General features: G+C 35.7%; 1 protein-coding gene across 1 annotated transcript; it reads right to left on the bottom strand.

Moving 5' to 3' along the window:
- Nucleotides 1-10: 10 nt before the first annotated feature.
- LOC110462258 (battenin-like) lies at nt 11-19,388 on the bottom strand. The gene is made up of 15 exons (XM_021516156.1): nt 19,152-19,388; nt 16,240-16,282; nt 14,501-14,606; nt 13,483-13,548; nt 12,762-12,841; nt 11,985-12,070; nt 11,147-11,219; nt 10,522-10,665; nt 10,154-10,236; nt 9,525-9,574; nt 8,073-8,141; nt 7,776-7,831; nt 7,493-7,586; nt 4,412-4,552; nt 11-2,968 (listed from the first exon to the last, which is right to left on the bottom strand). The coding sequence occupies exons 1-15, from the start codon at nt 19,288-19,290 to the stop codon at nt 2,834-2,836; spliced, it is 1,365 nt and encodes a 454-aa protein (XP_021371831.1). The 5' UTR covers nt 19,291-19,388; the 3' UTR covers nt 11-2,833.
- Between the last annotated feature and the right edge of the window lie 18 nt (nt 19,389-19,406).

The following is a 19,406-nucleotide window of genomic DNA, read 5'->3' as shown; positions in this document are numbered from 1 at the left end:
TGTCCTGGTCATTCATATTTATAATGATAATAAAGAGATCTGCAACATCCTTTACTTTAAACAATATTTTATTGAGTTTCCTTCACAATGAAAGCAAAATTCATATCAATAACAAGGAGAGATAAAAAAACAAGAGAATTGCTTAAATAATCCCATCTTAAGATAATTTTATGGACATAATTAAATAAATAAAAAAAAAGAGATAATTAATTTCATTTCACAAAAAAATCAGAAAAACAAATGGTAAAGATAGTTCAAAGGACCCTTACCCTTACCCATTCCCATAGTTTTATTAGAGATGAAAATGCAAATATTTAATGGTAAAGACAGATTACAAAAGGCTGATCATGAGACAACCTCAAAATCTACACCAGCATAAACCCAATTTAGCAGTAAACAATATTCAATATTTAAACATGTCCATTTGTTTCAAAACTCTTAATACATTGCACCAACATAAGGATATCTGTTAAGTGAACAAGAGATCCCAGAGGGATTTTGGGACCATTGAATGATCATGGCATGCTTTTTCTCTCGTCATTACTTTCTCTTCTTGAACAAACACATGCAGTGTTTAACTTTGGCGACCATGCAACAAAGTTGTAACATATCTATAAGGGGCTTGTTTTATGTTAGATTTCCTGCTCCATCTAAAATATGAGCACAGGCACACATCTAGGGACAAAGGGGATCATGCATTAATATCATGAATCCTTTAGTGTGACTTTCCATAAAAATAATGGTAACAAACTTGAATTGCAAATCAAAATAGCTGCCTGGTGTCTTGTTTGTCTTACCTTTTTTGTTTGTTTGATATAATTTTCATTTTACATTTGTTCCTATCAACCATTTCTAAATCGGCCCCAATAACCTTTCCCAAGTTGATGGGGCTTCAAGCATGTAATATTAACAATAAATTCTGTTTATTATCCGTCTTGGAAACTTTGTACTTATCACTGTAAAACCTTCCTATACTGCCATCATTTGCACCGAGATCATTTGGCATTATAAAGCAGTTTGGCAATATAATGAGGGAGACATAGAAAGGAAATGTTTAGAATACAGATATACATGTAGAGGACCAAGAGATATGATGACAACAAGCGACCTTGCGTCATACGTCAGTAAACATACAAAGTGTTAACATGTAAACAGACGGACGGACAATGCCATACCACCATACATGAATGTTCTGTCAAAAAGGATGTACAAGTCTTTATTTGTCAATAACTGTTTAAGTAGGTATGTAAATATAATTTTCGAGTACATGTATATCAATAACTGTATAGCTATACTGTACATGGGGAAATGTTCACCATTTTTTTTCGTTCTCCATAATGAGGGTTAATTTATCATGACGTAGTATCTGTACGCAACATTAAATATATATAAATAGTCGGTATGTGTGAAGGTTGAGATTTACACTGGGCGAATCATTCCGAATCGGGATTTTTTTACAGTGACGGGCAAGTTTTTGGCTTGGTGAAAGTTCCACAGTATACAGTATGTCTATCTGAAAATATCTGTATAAATACATATATCTGAAATAAATATTTGTGTAAGCCAATTGGAATCCCCATTAATTTGACTTTCACTGATTATATCTATAATCTCATTTTACAAAAAAAATATCAATACCTCTTCAAGGCACATTCTGGTATCTTAAAAATGTAACAATAACTGAGTACTAGTAAGTGGTAATAGACATATCAGTGTACAAAAAGGTCCACACACTACCACTATATGTATATAATATAAACTGTCGAAAACGGATTATTAATCGGGTACTGTTCAGGAATTCAGGAAAACAGGTCATGATGGATGGGTCAGAAAGCCATATTTAGAGGCTTTGTGTTTTAAGTACATTTTGTAATACAATAATAATTTGAGGTTCTTATATATACCGCTTTATCACAAACTAGTTTGTAGGTCATCTCAAAGCGGTTTACAAATTAACCGATTATAATCTAACAAGTTTTCTTAATGAGATCAATGTTATTTTTTCAATAATTTACACTGTACAGTTTTACACAAATAAGTGACGGTCGGCTGAGATTTGTTAAACAATTGTTGTCATTTAAGAGTGACATTGTAAGATGAAGAAGATAATTTTAAGTAGGATTAACAGCAAGTAAAACCTCAACAATAAAAATATCTATAACAAAAGATTGAAGTTTGGTCAAAAACATGAAAAGTCTCATCAATAAAAACAATGAGTGTGGAAGTCATATACGGAAAAATCATAATATAATATTAAATATAAAATGAAGACCATGCTATACTCTACAATGAAACCTGTCTATTCTAAACTTTGTGCTATACTGTACAATAAAACCTGTCTATTCTGACCTCTGACTGTGCTATACTGTACAATAAAACCTGTCTATTCTGACCTCTGTGCAATACTGTACAATAAAACCTGTCTATTCAGACCTTTGCTATACTGTACAATAAAACCTGTCTATTCTGACCTCTGACTGCTATATAGTACACTAAAACCTGTCTATTCTGACTTGTGTGCTATACTGTACAATAAAATCTGTCTATTCTGACCTCTTGAGTAATCTGACATTCTGTATAATAAGTGATATATAATAAAATACTGTGGATGTACTTAAGAAATACCATTAATATTAAAACATGAAATACAATAAACATAATGATATTTACCAGTGAGTTCCAAAATAATGAATAAAAAGACAAGGGAGAAAACTATCGGATCTTGAATGGAACGACATACAATCCTCTCATACACCAGCATAAAATCAAGAATTGGTCCAAATATAAAAATAAAACAGTAAGTGGTAATATGTGATTAATTAGCAGTCTAAAATTATTTTGGAACAAGAATGTTTAGTGCACAAATGCGATTGTGGCTTGGAATGGTCACGGTACCCGCCAGCGCGATACCGACAGAGTCCGCCATGGATGCGACGCCCATACTAAACTCCCGGTACTCCGGCTCAACCTACAATGTACAATATTAGTATTAGACATGACATTACAAATGGCAACAATATACATGACATAACAAAAGTATGGCACATTACGCACAAAAAAAATCAATTACAGATGACATGATATTACACATGATACATTACACACGAGTCAACAAACATAACACAGGATACAATAAACAATAAACATAACAACATTAACTTGAAGAAACAAACAATATAAATGACATCACACATGACATGACATCACACATGACATGACATCACACATGACATGACATGACATCACACATGACAGGACATCAGACATGACATAAACTCACACATGACATGACATCACACATGACATGACATGACATCACACATGACAGGACATCAGACATGACATAAACTCACACATGACATGACATCACACATGACATGACATGACATGACATGACATGACATGAAATGACATCACACATGACATGACATCACACATGACATGACATGACATGACATCACACATGACAGGACATCAGACATGACATAAACTCACACATTACATGACATCACACATGACAGGACATCACACAGCATGACATCACACATGACAGGACATCAAACATGACATGACATCACACATGACATGACATCACACATGAAACGACATCGCACATGACATGACCTTACATGACATCACACATGACATGACATCACACATGACAGGCCATCACACATGGCATGACATCACACATGACAGGACATCACACAGCATGGCATGACATCACACATGACAGGACATCACACATGACATGACATCACACATGACATGACATGACATCACACATGACATGACATCACACATGACTGGTGATCACACATGGCATGACATAACACACGACATGATATCACACATGACATGACATAACACATGACATTACATAACACATGACAGGACATCACCCACAACATTACATCACACATGACATGACATAACATCATGACATGGCATTACATCATGACATCACACATGACATGATATCACACATGACATCACATCACATCACACATGACATTACATCACACATGACATGACATCACACATGACAGGACATCACACACAACATTACATCACACATGACAGGACATCACACACAACATTACATCACACATGACATCACATATTACATAAGATGACATTACAAATGACAAGATAGCATTACAAATGTCATAAATGTCATTTAAATCTATCAAATATTAACTACCACAAAGAAAGAGATATATAAACTTAATTTATTTTACAACAATTATGAAACAAGTTAATACAACTTATATTAATTACTTTTGGTGCCCGGATGTTAGCGTGCAAGGCTTAAATGCAAGACCAGAGTACCCAGAGAATTGAACCCTGGCTGCCTTGGTGAAAGGCGAGTGCACCACCGACCACCCCACAGAGAAAGAAGTGTACCTACCTTCGTTGAAATCCTGAAGAAAGTGTTGACAAATGCAGCTCCTCCCAGGAGACCCTCGTACAGGACGATAGCCAGCACGATCCAAATACTGGGTATGAACTGGTAAAACACTTGGAGCAGTAGTATCCCCATGTTGATAAACTACAAAAACAGAGGACCTGATTTACATTTAGACTGTGACCTCTCTGTTATTCTGACCGTATGAAAGTGTAAGATAGTTATGATAAACTCTCGGCTCTCTGTTATCTTGATAGTATGTAAGTGTAAGACAGTTGTAATAAACTCTCTGTTATCTTGACAGTATGTTAGTGTAAGAACCTATTAAAAGATTTAAACATATGACGCCTGTGACCTTGAATGTCGAACAAGGACATTAGTTTGAAAGTGGGGCAAGGTCATTCATTTGAACAAACTTTGTAGCCCTTTATCTCAGCATGCTACAGGCCCAATTTCAGCACGCTTGGCCTTTTGGTTATTGAGAAGAAGTTGTTTGAGGATTTTATGACATTTGAACCCTGTGACCTTGAAAGTGGGTTAATGTCATTCATTTGAACAAACTTTGTAGCCCTTTATCTCAGCATGCTACAGGCCCAATTTCAGTACCCTTGGCCTTTTGGTTATTGAGAAGAAGTTGTTTGAGGATTTTATGACATTTGAACCCTGTGACCTTGAAAGTGGGTCAATGTCATTCATTTGAACAAACTTGGTAGTCCTTAATCCCAGCATGCTACAGGCCCAATATCAGTACCCTGGGCCTTTTGGTTATTGAGAAGACGTTTGACGATTTTAACATATTTGACCCCTGTGACTTGAAAGTGGGTCAAGGTCATTCATTTGAACAAACTTGGTAGTCCTTAATCCCAGCATGCTACAGGCCCAATATCAGTACCCTGGGCCTTTTGGTTATTCAGAAGAAGTTGTTTGAAGATTTTAAGACATTTTACCCCTGTGACCTTGAAAATTGGTCAAGGTCATTCATTTGGACAAACTTGGCAATGGCCGATGGCCGCCGCACCATGTCATAAGCTCCCTTGGCCCTTTGGGCCAGGTGAGCTAAAAAATACTCCTACAATACCGAAGGAGAAGGATTTTAAAGATTAACCTCAATTAACCATATTGGGCCCCATTCCCTAGCCTCACCCTCTGTTTATACAAAATTGTCTTCCCTTTGCCAAAGGATGCTCTGGACAAAATTTGATTAAAATCCCTCCAACGGTACAGAAAGAAAGTTTTTTTGTAGATTTGTCTCAATTTTCCCTAATGGACCCACCCTGCCTTTCCTCCCCCTTCCGTTTATACCAAATTGAGTCCTCTTTGCCTTAGAATGCTCTGGACCAAATTTGGTAAACTTCCTCCAATCAAACTGAAGGAGAAGTATTTTGAAGATTTACCAGAATTTTCCCCTATGAAGCCCCACCCCTCTGCCACATGGGGGGCCACATCCTCAGTTTATAAAAAATTGAGTACTATTCGCCAAAGGATGCTATGCACACAAAAAATGTTTAAGTCCCTCAAATCATACTAAAGGATACAGATTTTAATCATTTATTACTACCTTCTCCTATTGGGCCTCACCTGTCTTCCCCCCAGGGGGCCAAACTCTCCCTTTAAACAGAATTGGGTCCCCCTTGCCCAAGGATGCTCTGTATATATATGTACCGAATTTGGTTAAATCCATCAAATGGTACAAGAGAAGATGGATTTTAAAAAAATTGCCCAATTTTCCCTATTTGGGTCTGCCTCTCTGAACCCAGGGAGGGCCACATCCCACATCCTCTGTTTATACTAAATTGACCCCTCTTAGCCAAAGGTTGCTTTAGATCAAATTTGGTTAAAATTCCCTCCAATGGAACAGAAGAATGACTTTGAAGATTTACCTCTAATTCCCCTATTGGGCCCTGATCCTCTGCACCAAGAGGGGCGACACCCTCTGGATATGTTTATACAAAATTAAGGTCCCCTTTGCCCAAAGATGCTCCAGGGCAAATTTGGATAAAATCACTTTAAATGGTACAGAAGAAGAAGGATTTTAATGATTTAACCATAAGTCCCCCTATTTTGCCCCACCCTCCTGCACCCAGTGGGGCCACACCCTCCGTTTATAAAAAATTAAGTCTCCATTGCCCAAGGATGCTCTCGGCCTAATTTAGTCAAAATCTGTAAAGCTTTTCAGGACTAGTAGTGTTTTAAAGCAAAACTTTATGGACAGGATGCAATAACTTAGCAGAAATGTTACTATCACAAATATGTTGAATTTGTTCCATGACTTACAGGTATAAAGTACAGTAAATGATATGACAGTAGTGACACATTAGTTACATGTAATAGACACCAATAACATGTATACATAAATACTTATATACATGAACATCCAAGAATTGGACCAGTGAGGTTTTGCGGTAGCAGTTCATATAAATTAAGCTCATCTGACTAATTTATAAAAGACAGGTTGTATGAGGAAATGTGAATATAACCATTGAACGTCTGTCAGATTACAGTTACAGCCAATATAAATGGAATCTGGGTGTCAGATAAATAATCATAACGTCCGTCACCCAGATTGCATTCATATTGGCTGTAACTGCATTACTGCAATCTGAGAGACGTTCAATCCTTAAGTGTGTTAAGGTGTACACATATGTCCAACCGTCACTAAACACTGAGAGTAAATTAACCACAAATCACAGATCAATCAAATTAAATTTGAAAATTACTCTAAAAAATACTGATACAATCAAATTGAGAAAAATGTGTTTTTTTGCACTATCATGATTTGTGACATTTGATGAAATAAGTCTTTTAATTAGATTTTTTTTTTTGTAAAAAAAACCCAATTGGTGATAGCTTGCAGATCGTTTAAACTGCAGTATCCTTTTTGGGATATAATAGAAAATGCAAATGTAAAATTCACTTCCTCAATTGCGATTGAATGGAAAAGTGGACGGATAGCAGATATGTCTTGTGTGTTCTTATGTTACAGTTAATTGTACAAAATCCTTCTGTCATCAGCATTACAGACTAGCTGTAAACATCCTACTTGGTGATTGTAAGAGTATTGGAATGTATTGTAACATTACTCACCTGAAGGACAGGTAAAAACCACAGTTTTTTTATTTCCAGCAAATTCACCGACGATCTTGATATAAACACGCCAAGCTGGTAGTCAACCTGATACCTGGATATAAGTGAATAGAAAAAATATTTCTAGTTGGTACCTATACACAGGTAAATGTTCACTGTACAGGTAAATAGATGTACAGGTAACTAGATTCAGGTAAGTTAAAATTGTTTTTGTTTCATTTATATATGTATAGTAAATAATATATATGCCACTGATGACTTGTTTAGATAAAATTGTACTCACCATCTATATTGTTCTGCTTTAGTCAGCCAGATATTATTGAAATATAATATTTCGTGCTGAAAATAAAAATGATTAAGAATATAAAAATCACATATTTATCTTCCTGATTGAAATCACTTCAATTCTGAATTTTCAGACTTTATGGTAACAGTCAATATGAAAGTGTTTTAGAATTCAGCCGGAGGAGACTGCTCTCAAAACTAACAAATGTGACGTTTATTTCTTCCATTGCAAGCTACTTTGTGTATGTGAAAAAAATTGATTAATTTGTCAACCATGATATTGTACCATACTTACTAGACCCTGATTGATAAAGTACTCTGCGAAGTACACCAGCATCAGGGGCACCATGTACTTCAGCAACGGCTGTGATGAAAAATAAAGGAGTTTGTGTAAGAAATTTACCTCTGAGACAGTAAGAACTAGTTTGGTCAAAGTCTAAGTCCTTTAAGATTTACACAAACCGTAATAATAAATATATATGGTCTAGGTAAATGTCAACGAATACTGTTTATGTTTAAAGTCAACACAGATTATAAACAGTCGAGTAAATCATGGACTATATCTTGCCAAGATTTTCACAAATTACAAATTGTATACCAAGAAATGTTTGCCTCAGTCTAATTTTCACCTTTTCGCCCTCCAATGAGGGCTAATTTATAACTACAGCAAACGTAAGTCAACAACATAATATACATAGAAATTAAATGTGAATGGCAAAATTAAGTTGGCCAAATTTAATTTCGTAGACAAAGGGTGAAAATCTGACTGAGTGAAGTTTTCCCGGTATACAATGCATATCTGAAAATTTTCGTCACACTTTATAACTTTCCTCTTTTTCACCCTCTTTAATGAGGGTGAATTATTAACTACATATGAAAGGAAATGAACACTGGGTGGATATGGATTATCATGGTGTAGGGCGAATATTTGACAAAAAGTTTCCAGCAATATAGTAGTCAAGGGCCCCACTGATAATAAAAAGTCAAGGTCCAAAAGGTTAATAAATAATCAAGGTCTACACAGATAATAAAAGTCCAGATCAACACAGATCATAAAAGTCAAGACCAACACAGATTATAAATAGTCAAGGTCAATACAGATCATAAAAGTCAAGGTCAACACAGATCATAAAAGTCAAGGTCAACAGATTATAAAAACTCTGAGTCTTAGACCCTGTGCCTGAACGTACAAAAAGACACTTGTGATCTGATAAAGAGTAGGCTATAGCCACTACATACAGATGTTACTTAAACAGGTTTTGACTGAATATACCTTGAACTTGTCATACAAAGAATGCTCAACATCACAGCCAAGAAATGCAATTTTAAAATGATAATAATAATAATTTGAGGTTCGTATATAACGCTTTATCACAACCTAGTTTGTAGATCATCTCAAAGTGTTTCACAAATTATTATCCATGGTTATAGGACCTTTGCAACCAGCCAATACCTTTCTCAACTCCCTGGGGAGCTGCTATTTTGGCACTAACAGCTAGCATTCAACAATTCTAGAATTACCCAACGTATTCATTTACAGCTGAGTAGACTAGAACAAGCGGAGTAAAGTATCTTGCTCAAAGATACAACACAGTGCCGTGCCGTGACTCGAACCCACAACCCTTCGGTCACGAGCCCGGCATCCTACCACTAGACTACCATGCCTCCATATGATAATCACCATCTTACAAATACCACATAATTATCCGCTGTAATCATAAGGTATCACATTTATCTTATTACTCACCACAACTAGGGCTACTTTCTGTTTTGCTGATAACTCTATTCTTTTTGACTCTGTGGAAAAAACGAAAAAGCAAAATAATTGCTGGAAAGTTGTCCTCATTGTATTTGTGTCATTCTAGTGTATTTTTGTCCGAAAAGTTCCCCTGTGTACATTCTGACATCTGTGCAACTTTCATTTTTATCATTATATTCTGTGCATAAATATTGCATCTTAAAGTTGTAATGTTGATATCATTGATATATATTTGAGATTTTGTTTAATTTTTGACAGGTAATTAATACTCATGATGAGATGGCTTATGGTCTATGGGGAGATAATCCAATTATATGTTGTGTTGTCTATGTGAACTTCTTTTGAACAAATTAGCAATTATTCTCACAACTAAAGGAAGAATAAAAAGGTTGAAAATCAATAGCATGTTACTGTATAATTTCCTCTACTATAAGATATTAATCAATTAAGCAATACCATCCAGGTAGTTCATTTTCTAGGTTATCTGAACCTTTCAATTTAAAAACTGACCAATTTAACCCACAATCAGTAGAATAACAATAATGTTTAAACAAATGGCTGGTCAGTTGGATGAGTTGGACTGTTTGTGTACAATCTAAGATGTAGGTACGACTCACTCTTAGTCTCTTCCATCAGTAGTAACGAACTGTCTGACTCGGGGGTAGAATGTCCAAGGGGTTTCTTTACCACCAGAAAAAAACTGCAATTTGAGAATGATATAACACTGTATATCACGATTTGATCAAAGCCAGTGTAACTATGCAGCGTTACGGTTGGAGTCCAGGGAGATGTTAAAAGGTCAAAAAGTTTTTTCACAACCAAGATTTGGTAGTGGTTTATATTTTCAGCAACGTGGAACACCTGTAAGTTCCCATTCATGTTCAGGATTTTTTTTTTCTTCATTTCTTCTGCAAAATATAACATTCTTTTAGAAAGAAGAAAAAGTGTAAAAAGACATACATATATGCTAATTAAGTTCACTTACTTGACAGCCATGATCACAGGTATGATGACCATACACAGTGTGGTGGCCTTAGGTGATAGACCAGCAGTGGTCAGTCCTGCGTACACCAGGGCCCCAAACACGCCGGCACCACCTGTTCCCGACGAGTAGGCCGATACCACATTTCTGTAAATAAAATCAATTATGCTCAGTAGGTAAATGAAATAGACTGAAATTCTTTGTAAGTCAAGAAGACCTTATATTTGTTGCTTGATTAAGTCCTTCTTGACTTTCTTTTATTTCAGTTTTTCCAGACGTGCTTTACTTCAATGAAAAGACTGTATCTACAGGAAAATCCACCTTCTAGACCGAGGAACCTTCCAGAACCAAAGTTTTACTTAAAATTTCTATAATTTCAAGCCTGATTTATAATAACGTAATTAAAAAACAAGTGTAATATATAGTTAACTTTAAAAATCACCAATAATGTAACTACTAATATTTCTTGGAAACCAATTACTCAGCTAGAATAGTATGTAAAATTACTCAGTAACACAGTAAATATTCCCAGTCATTTGTAAAGAACTTTTTGATAAAATGTTTACTTTGGATACCATATCAATATGCAAAGACTTAAGGATTGTGTGAAATATTTACATTGACTTACCTGTGGAAAAACGCTGAGTAGCTGAGATAAGTTACCTCCCCTAGACCACCTCCAATACTAGCACAAACCACCCCTACAATGATTTCAAAATTATAATTTGATCATGCATTGTTCTTGGCATATGATGTACCATATTGTGAAAACATCTTCATAATTAAGCAAAATTAGCTGCTAATAATCATGAAAGAAATATCTGAATTCTAAGTATTTAAGTATTTTTTAAGATTTGAGCATAATCCACATGTCAGAGCTGATGTTCCTGTTCCAATACGATTTCTATTGCTTACCAGTACATTGCACACAATAAATATTTCTTGATACACATTTACATATATATTTTTTAATCTGAAATTAGTGTTCCAAGTAATCTGTTCCTGTGTGAAACAATAAGAAGATTTCTTTGCATGTTGTTTCTACCATAAAACTTTGTGCAGAAATGAAAACAGTTCATGGACAGATGGATAATGGTCATACCTTAATATGTCCAATCAATTTTTGTGCGTGGCATGTTAAATACCATTAAATATTGTTTTCTTATTGATAATACAATTGTGTACAGTTGTCCCCTGTTATACTACGACCTTTTGTCCCGTACCAATTTTGGCAGTATAACAGGGGTGGCTATACAACAGGATTTACAACAGGATTTCAGTATGACAGCCTACAACACATGTCGGTAAAATGTACACATGTATGCTCTCATTCAACAAACTATTTTTCTACGGGAGGATTTTGATGATTTTATTCACAATTGTTTTGTACAAATATGACTTAACCCAATATAGGGTAACATTTTCTGAATAAGCTTCTGATTTGACAGTCTACAGATAGAACTCACCAGTTATGCTCATCCAGATCCCCTGAGAAAATCCTACCAATATAAAGCTTAAAAAGCAAAACAACGTCACTGTGGAAACCTTGAACCTACAAACAATGACAAGAAATAGTAATATATATAAGCCTCCATTTTAAATTGACAAAATTAAAAAAATTAAAAGTAGGGATTTTCTTCTTACACAAAAGTTTTTGAATGGTCTAATTAATTAAAATAGTCTGATGTAAACTTTTTTTGAAATATTATTTACTGAAAAAGAAAGGTACGGAGCCTGCGAATGGACATGGTAATACAATTACTAATCCGTACACACAAGTTTGTAATCTGTCCAATCCATGTGCATGAGTTACTAATCTGTGTGCATGAGTTACCAATCTGTGTGCATGAGTTACCAATCTGAGTGCACAATTGCCAATCCTTGTGCACGAGTCGGTAACTTGTGTGTACAGATTGCAAACTTGTGTGCACTATGTGGTACCTTGTGCACACAGATTAGTAACTCGTGCATACGGATTGGTTAATGTATTACCATGTCGTTTTGCGGGCTCCATAGAAAGGCATGTTATAATATGTATAATGATAGTATAATTATATTGTACGTATTCTGTATTATAGAAAATGCATTTGTAACAAGATTCAATTCATATAATATTTTCTCTTTCACTAATCCTGTCTTTCTCTCCATCAAATCAAACATACTAACACTTCCTGTAGCTTAGTCACTGGACCAAAACTGTCACATACCTGTAGCTTAGTCACCGGACCAAAACTGTCACATACCTGTAGCTTAGTCGCTGGACATAAAAGGGTGCAGTTAATTTGATGAGTAAGGTCGGTAATATGTCTGCCAAAAGGATTGCCTGTAATACAAAACCAATACCTTTTTAAATATACATAATTGATTAATTGTGGTACAGTGTAGTAATATTACTAGATACAACAAAACAGGTTTACAACATGATGATACTTAATATAAACTTTATCTATTTATATTTTATATTAATCATTCTTATTGGCCCAGATGTTAGCGCGTTGGGATTTTTATTGTGTTAGGAAACCGGAGTATCCACGTGTTTGGGCAGGCAAACCCATACCTATTCACGTCGGATCGGGGAATCAAACCCTGCCTGCCTTGGTCAAAGGTAAGTGTGTTATACACTGCCCCACCCCATCACCCCAATGATACTTCATTTGATGAACTTACTCATACATGATATGGTGTTAAACTGAAGATATTTGAAGCTAACAAATAAGTTACCTCTGTTGGTATTGGGTTAAACAAGAGTTACTGGTAGCTATTATTAATTTGTCTGTCAGTATTGGGTTTTTTCAAAAATATTTTTAATGACAATATGCATATAATACAAAAATGTAAGTTGTATATATTAAATCAGATGTTACAAGATATGCATGCAGTACAGTATTGGCAAAGAATCAGACAACAGGCTTAGCCTATAGCAGTATTGGGTTGAACTATAGTGTATTGTTATTATTTACTCACCCCTGTAGATATTGGGTTACACTGGAGATATTCGAAGCTACTATTGACAGGAGCAACAGTTGTGGCCTGTAAAAGTAACAATAAAAATCGTGGGATAAAGAACAAACAAAATGACTTTTAAAAATCAAGACAAAATGTTGCAAGCAATCCATAGATGCCCAACTCTGTTCTAACTTCAGTATAGAATAAACAATGGACTATAGCTTTGTATATGGAGGGGCATGATACCTGATTTCAGTATGCAACACTGACTGTATCATCCCAACAGGTACTTACATAGAAAACTTGGTATATGAGATATGTGCCCAGAAAAGGTGAGGTACAGTGAACCAAAGGTCGTAACTCTGTTCATAGTTGAGAACGAGACCTCATTTAGTACATGTATACAGTATTCTGTCAACCCAAGAGGTCCTTAAAAACAAAATTTGGTAATTGAAGGTGACAAAGTATATGAGATGTGACCTTGCCAATGTCATTCAGTCAACAAAGGGCTAAACTATGTATAGTGATGACCAAGACCTGATTTCAGCATGTGACATCATGCTATCCCAAGAGGTTGTCACTTACAAAATTTAGCAACTGTAGCTATAGGTTAACAGATTATAGGAGATACGCAGCAGAAAAAGGTGACAGATGAACAGACAGACTGGCTTAAAGGTTAAAGGCACTGTGACAGTTGATTCAAAGTAACCGTGACAGTCGAATGAACGAAACCTTTGTGATAGTGGATTACATGATTTAAATATACACCACAGTTAAGTATACGAATGAGGTGATATAAGTATGTTGTCAAAGAGGACTTATATATAATAGCTACCTGTGGTCTAAGAAAGCTGAAAAATGTAGATAAAGTGTATTTCCTTTATAGACAGGTGATTATTTTACAAAGGTTCAAACAAAATCAAGTTAGTGTAAAAACAACAAGGAACTAGAATCATTTCCATTATAAACAGTAGAATGTCATACGCAAGTGGTTTTCTTTAAGCAAGTTGAACATTTTGTAGCTGATCATACATACGTTAGAGTTGGTGTCACTGGAATGGCCTCCTCCCTGCTCTTTGAGAATATCATGGGCAGCACTCAGCATTATAACATAGGCAAAGTTGTTACATAGGCCAAGCCACCTACAAGAGATAATTTAACACATTCACAAATATTCAACCACTTCCTCTGAAAATGAACCAGGTAAGATTATGTTTATTCTATCTAAAACTATTTCTAAGCATACAAAACTTGTCTTAACAGATGAGAAGCATTGCTATTTTCATATCAGTTATAAAGTTGTGACATTTTCAAATATTTTTGTCGACTTTGAAGATTTTCAACAATAGAAGATGTTTACAACAATATTAATGTAATTCCTACATTTTTTTCATTTTTTAATTATAAACAAACTTGCAATAAATTTAAGTTAACCAAGTGTCATTATATAGGTCACCAAAAGGTGATGGATCAGTCTAATGATAAATATAAATCAACATAACATATATACCCGGGTATATAAACTTTTCACTTCAAATTGTTATACTGAAGGTCAATACTGCATATCACATGGTACAAGGTCCCATGTCAAAATGAAACTAATATAATCATTGACCTACATGAAATACCTTTATGTTATAAAAAAGCAAAGTTAAAGCAAAGGTCAACTCTAGTACTGACTCTTTTTAAAATCTCCCCTTGACATTTATCAGGTGATCATGTTTTTCACCTACATCCTTAGGTAAAACAGAACCTAAAGTTTGATGAACTTGCATGAGAACGCAAGAAAATTATTGCCCATAAAATAAACATCATTTATTCATCAGTAGACTAGAAATAAAAGATGATTGTGATGTAATTATATTGTGATGTAATTATGGCAGATGACAGACCTTCACCTCTAGATGTAACAGCTGTAATAGATGACAGACCTTCACCTCTAGATGTAACAGTTGTAATAGATGACAGACATTCCCCTCTAGATGTAACAGTTGTAATAGATAATAGACATTCACCTCTAGATGTAACAGTTGGAATAGATAATAGACATTCACCTCTAGATGTAACAGCTGTAATAGATGACAGACCTTCCCCTCTAGATGTAACAGTTGTAATGGATGACAGACCTTCGCCTCTAGATGTAACAGTTGTAATGGATGACAGACCTTCGCCTCTAGATGTAACAGTTGTAATAGATGATAGACCTCCACCTCTAGATGTAACAGTTGTAATAGATAACAGACCTTCACCTCTAGATGTAACAGTTGTAATAGATGACAGACATTCACCTCTAGATGTAACAGTTGTAATAGATAATAGACATTCACCTCTAGATGTAACAGTTGTAATAGATGACAGACCTTCACCTCTAGATGTAACAGTTGTAATGGATGACAGACCTTCACCTCTAGATGTAAAAGTTGTAACAGATGACAGACCTTCACCTCTAGATGTAACAGTTGTAATAGATGCACAGACAATATGCTATTTTCAAGTGTGGGTTTAGAAAGATTGTAATCAGCTGTATTAAAGGTAGACAAACTAAATTCAAACAATTTTCAAATTCCACACAATTCATGTGGTTTGTTTAATTAGGTAACCTGTAGTTGTTATTTAATCAATATATATTAACTATCCATATCAATGGCTCAAGTAAGTTCATGATTAATCCAGCCCATAATACTCGGAAGATTTCTGATAGAAAATTCTTTGATAGAGACATTCATGATATAAGTTGAATACAGTTACATAATTTGAATATACAAAAATACTTACCAGAACCCAAACAGGTTTCGTTTCTTGTGTGGTATTTCGTTAGCTGCAAAAATAAAAACCCCAGAAATTCTTTTTTAATCTTTAAATACAATGTACATGTTTATCATACTGTTGTTTCTATTTTCCAAATTTGTAAAAAAAGAAAAAGAAACCCCCCCCCCCCCCCCATAAAATCCACATCTGCATCTATTGTGAAATTTGTAAATATTTATCTTTTTAACATTTAAATCTAAATAAGTTGCGAAGAAAATCTGATACTATTACTTTAAACACAATATCGCAACTTCAATTGTTTTCCTTTTTGTGAATGTAATTTACACAGTAAGCTTAAACGTTTATATTCTAATAAAACTTGAACCTCTTTTAATAGAACCATATAGGAACAGATCTATAATTAAATATTTTAATACTAAAATATTATTACCATAGATTTTTATTTGTACATTTTTTTTTTAGATATTGTTTACAGTTCATCAAGAAGGACCCATAGACAATTGCAGTGAAAAACACTGTTGGTCTACGACTAGGGAATAATTTACTTCAACGACCAAAATTATAATGTATATAATTCAATGATCTGTATCTGTGGGTATGCGGCGCAGGGTCCCTCAGGACATGTATCGGGTCGAGGGAGGAGTGCTAGGTAATCTAGTAGTTCTGAAGGGTGAGGGTTCCTTTGAAACTCTCCACTGTGGTACTTTGCGTGGGGATGTCGGTCAGATATTTCCAGTCAATAGTAGTCTTATTGAAGAAAGAGTTTTAAAATTGTTCTGTTTAACAATTCTGGACTTTGAAACACTTGGAGTTATTGTAGGTGTAATTTGCAACAGTATTATTATACTGATAGTCACAAAAATCCTGTGGATGAATTTTACGTTTATTTCCGGCAATTGGTGTCAGGTACTCATGCGAAGGTAAGGCTGGCACCACACCCTCGACCACTATATAGAACATAACCAGGCGAAGCATACAACGTCCTTCTGCTAGTGGGGACAGGCCCGCGTCTCTTAACATTTTGGTCACACATCCTTCCTCTCGTGAACGAAATTCTCCGGAGATAAACCTTGCTGCCCTACTTTGCACTTGCTGGGGTCTGTTGATGTCTTTGATGTACGTAGGGGTCCCAGACGACTGATCCGTACTCTGTTAGGTAGGATGGACCTAACAAGGCAGAAGTAGGCTGTTCTACGACATTCAGTTGGGCAACGTTTGAGATTTCTGGTGATAAAACTGAGCGAGCAATTCACTTTCTTGATGGTTTTGTTGATGTTGGAGTTCCATTTCAGATTATCAGATATTGTGATACCAAGGTAAGGACTTTCGGACGTCTGTTGTAGGATGTGTTCACCTAGTTTGTAAAACTGAGGTTTCTTGCTGTCTATACACAGAACGGTACACTTCTTAGCAGTGAATGACATCCCCCATACTTCAGCCCATTCTTCCAATTTAATGAGATCTTGTAATTTGGTGGTGTCCCGGGGTGTTTTTATCTTCCGGTAAAGGAGGCAGTCGTCTGCAAATAGATGCACTTGTGAGGAGACTGAATCAGGTAGATCGTTTATATGGCAGAGAAATAGCAGGGGGGCAAGGACTGTCCCCTGCGGAACTCTGGATAATACTGATGATCTCTGAGAGTGTTCACCATCAACAACTACTCTCATGATGTCACGGTCACACAAAAAGGATGGCGGCCATTGATGGACAGGTCCATCAATACCGTAATTCAACATCTTGAAAAGCAGCTTTCTGTGGGGCACAGTGTCGAAGGCTTTCGAGAAGTCTAAGACTATGACATCCGTTGGCATGCCTTAATCATGGTTCTTTAGGAGGTTATGCATTGTTGTGATGAGCTGCGTTTCACAGGAGAAACCGGCCCTGAAGCTATAGTTTAGTTTGGTTAAGATCTTGTTTCTGTCTAGGTCATCGAGTATGTGTTTACATATAACAAGCTCTAGGACTTTGCATGAGACGCATGTTAACGACACTGGATGGTAGTTCTCGGGTAAGTGAACATTTCCCTTCTTAAAAATGGGTAAGACATTGGCGCTCCTCCAGTCCTTGGGCAGGTGGCCGGTAGCTATGAAGAACTGGAAGATGCGTGTTAGAGCTGCTAATTCGTCTGCACAAGTTTTAAGGATTTGATAAGAAATGCTGTCTGGTCCTGTCGCCTTGAGGATCTGTAGTCCGGAGAGTAGTTTAGCTACTCCTTTAGCTGTAATTACCAGCGGTGGTAGCTGGTGTCTAACCTTCGGCGTTGAGGTCTTACTGGATGCTGTGGATGTATCAGTAGTAAAGACTGACAAGAACTGGTCCAGTAGGATTTTGGCTTTGTAGACACTACCATTCTTGAGTATTCCATTCACTTTCAAGGGTGGAACTCCTAGGTTTTCCTGTCTCCTCGATTTCACAAAGTGCCAGAATGGTTTAGTGTTATTGTCCCTAAGACCTTCCGCTATGGTGTTGTTGATATTTAATATTTCTGCCTTTTTAAAATTATGTTAACATTTATGTTGGAATTCCTTGAACTGATCCCAGTTTCCGGATGACTTGGCTTTATTGTACTTACATTAAAAAAATCATTTGACCACCTATATTATTACACATATTTTCTTTATTTCATGTTATCGAACACTAAATATGTAAGTAGAGATTCTTGGTCAATGTCTAGTCTATCAAAACTTCAGTAGGTGTATAATTAAGAACTTTAAATCGTATACTGTTAAAGACCTTTTATCTCTAGTCTGTAACGTTAGATCCTAAATTCTAAGGTTGCTCATCTAACACTGAATTCAATTTTATATGTAGCAGAACAGTATAATCCTCAGTAAATATTCAGCTCGGTGCAATGTGTCATCCAACTTCAAAAGTTAACAATCTATAAAAAGCGCTTAACAGTGCATTTTTTTACATACGCATCGTATTGTTTTCTTCAGTTTCCCAATTTTTTGTAGACGTCTCGTTATCTTTGGTTTCTGAGATTTGCCCGTTTTCTTCTATATCCGAACTTGTGGTGGCTGCCTGTTCTATTTCTTGTGTAGCAATCTTCTCCATTACATTGTGTATTTTGAGTGTAAGTTATAAGAATGGCAACCTTTTGTTCATAAAACTTTGAGAAATATTGACAGCTGGAGCCAACATTCTACTCAATGTCAAACTTGCGCTTCATC

This window comes from Mizuhopecten yessoensis, unplaced genomic scaffold (genome assembly GCF_002113885.1).
Source record: "Mizuhopecten yessoensis strain PY_sf001 unplaced genomic scaffold, ASM211388v2 scaffold10765, whole genome shotgun sequence".
Classification (NCBI taxonomy): domain Eukaryota; kingdom Metazoa; phylum Mollusca; class Bivalvia; order Pectinida; family Pectinidae; genus Mizuhopecten; species Mizuhopecten yessoensis.
This window is presented reverse-complemented; position numbering and strand designations above follow the sequence as displayed.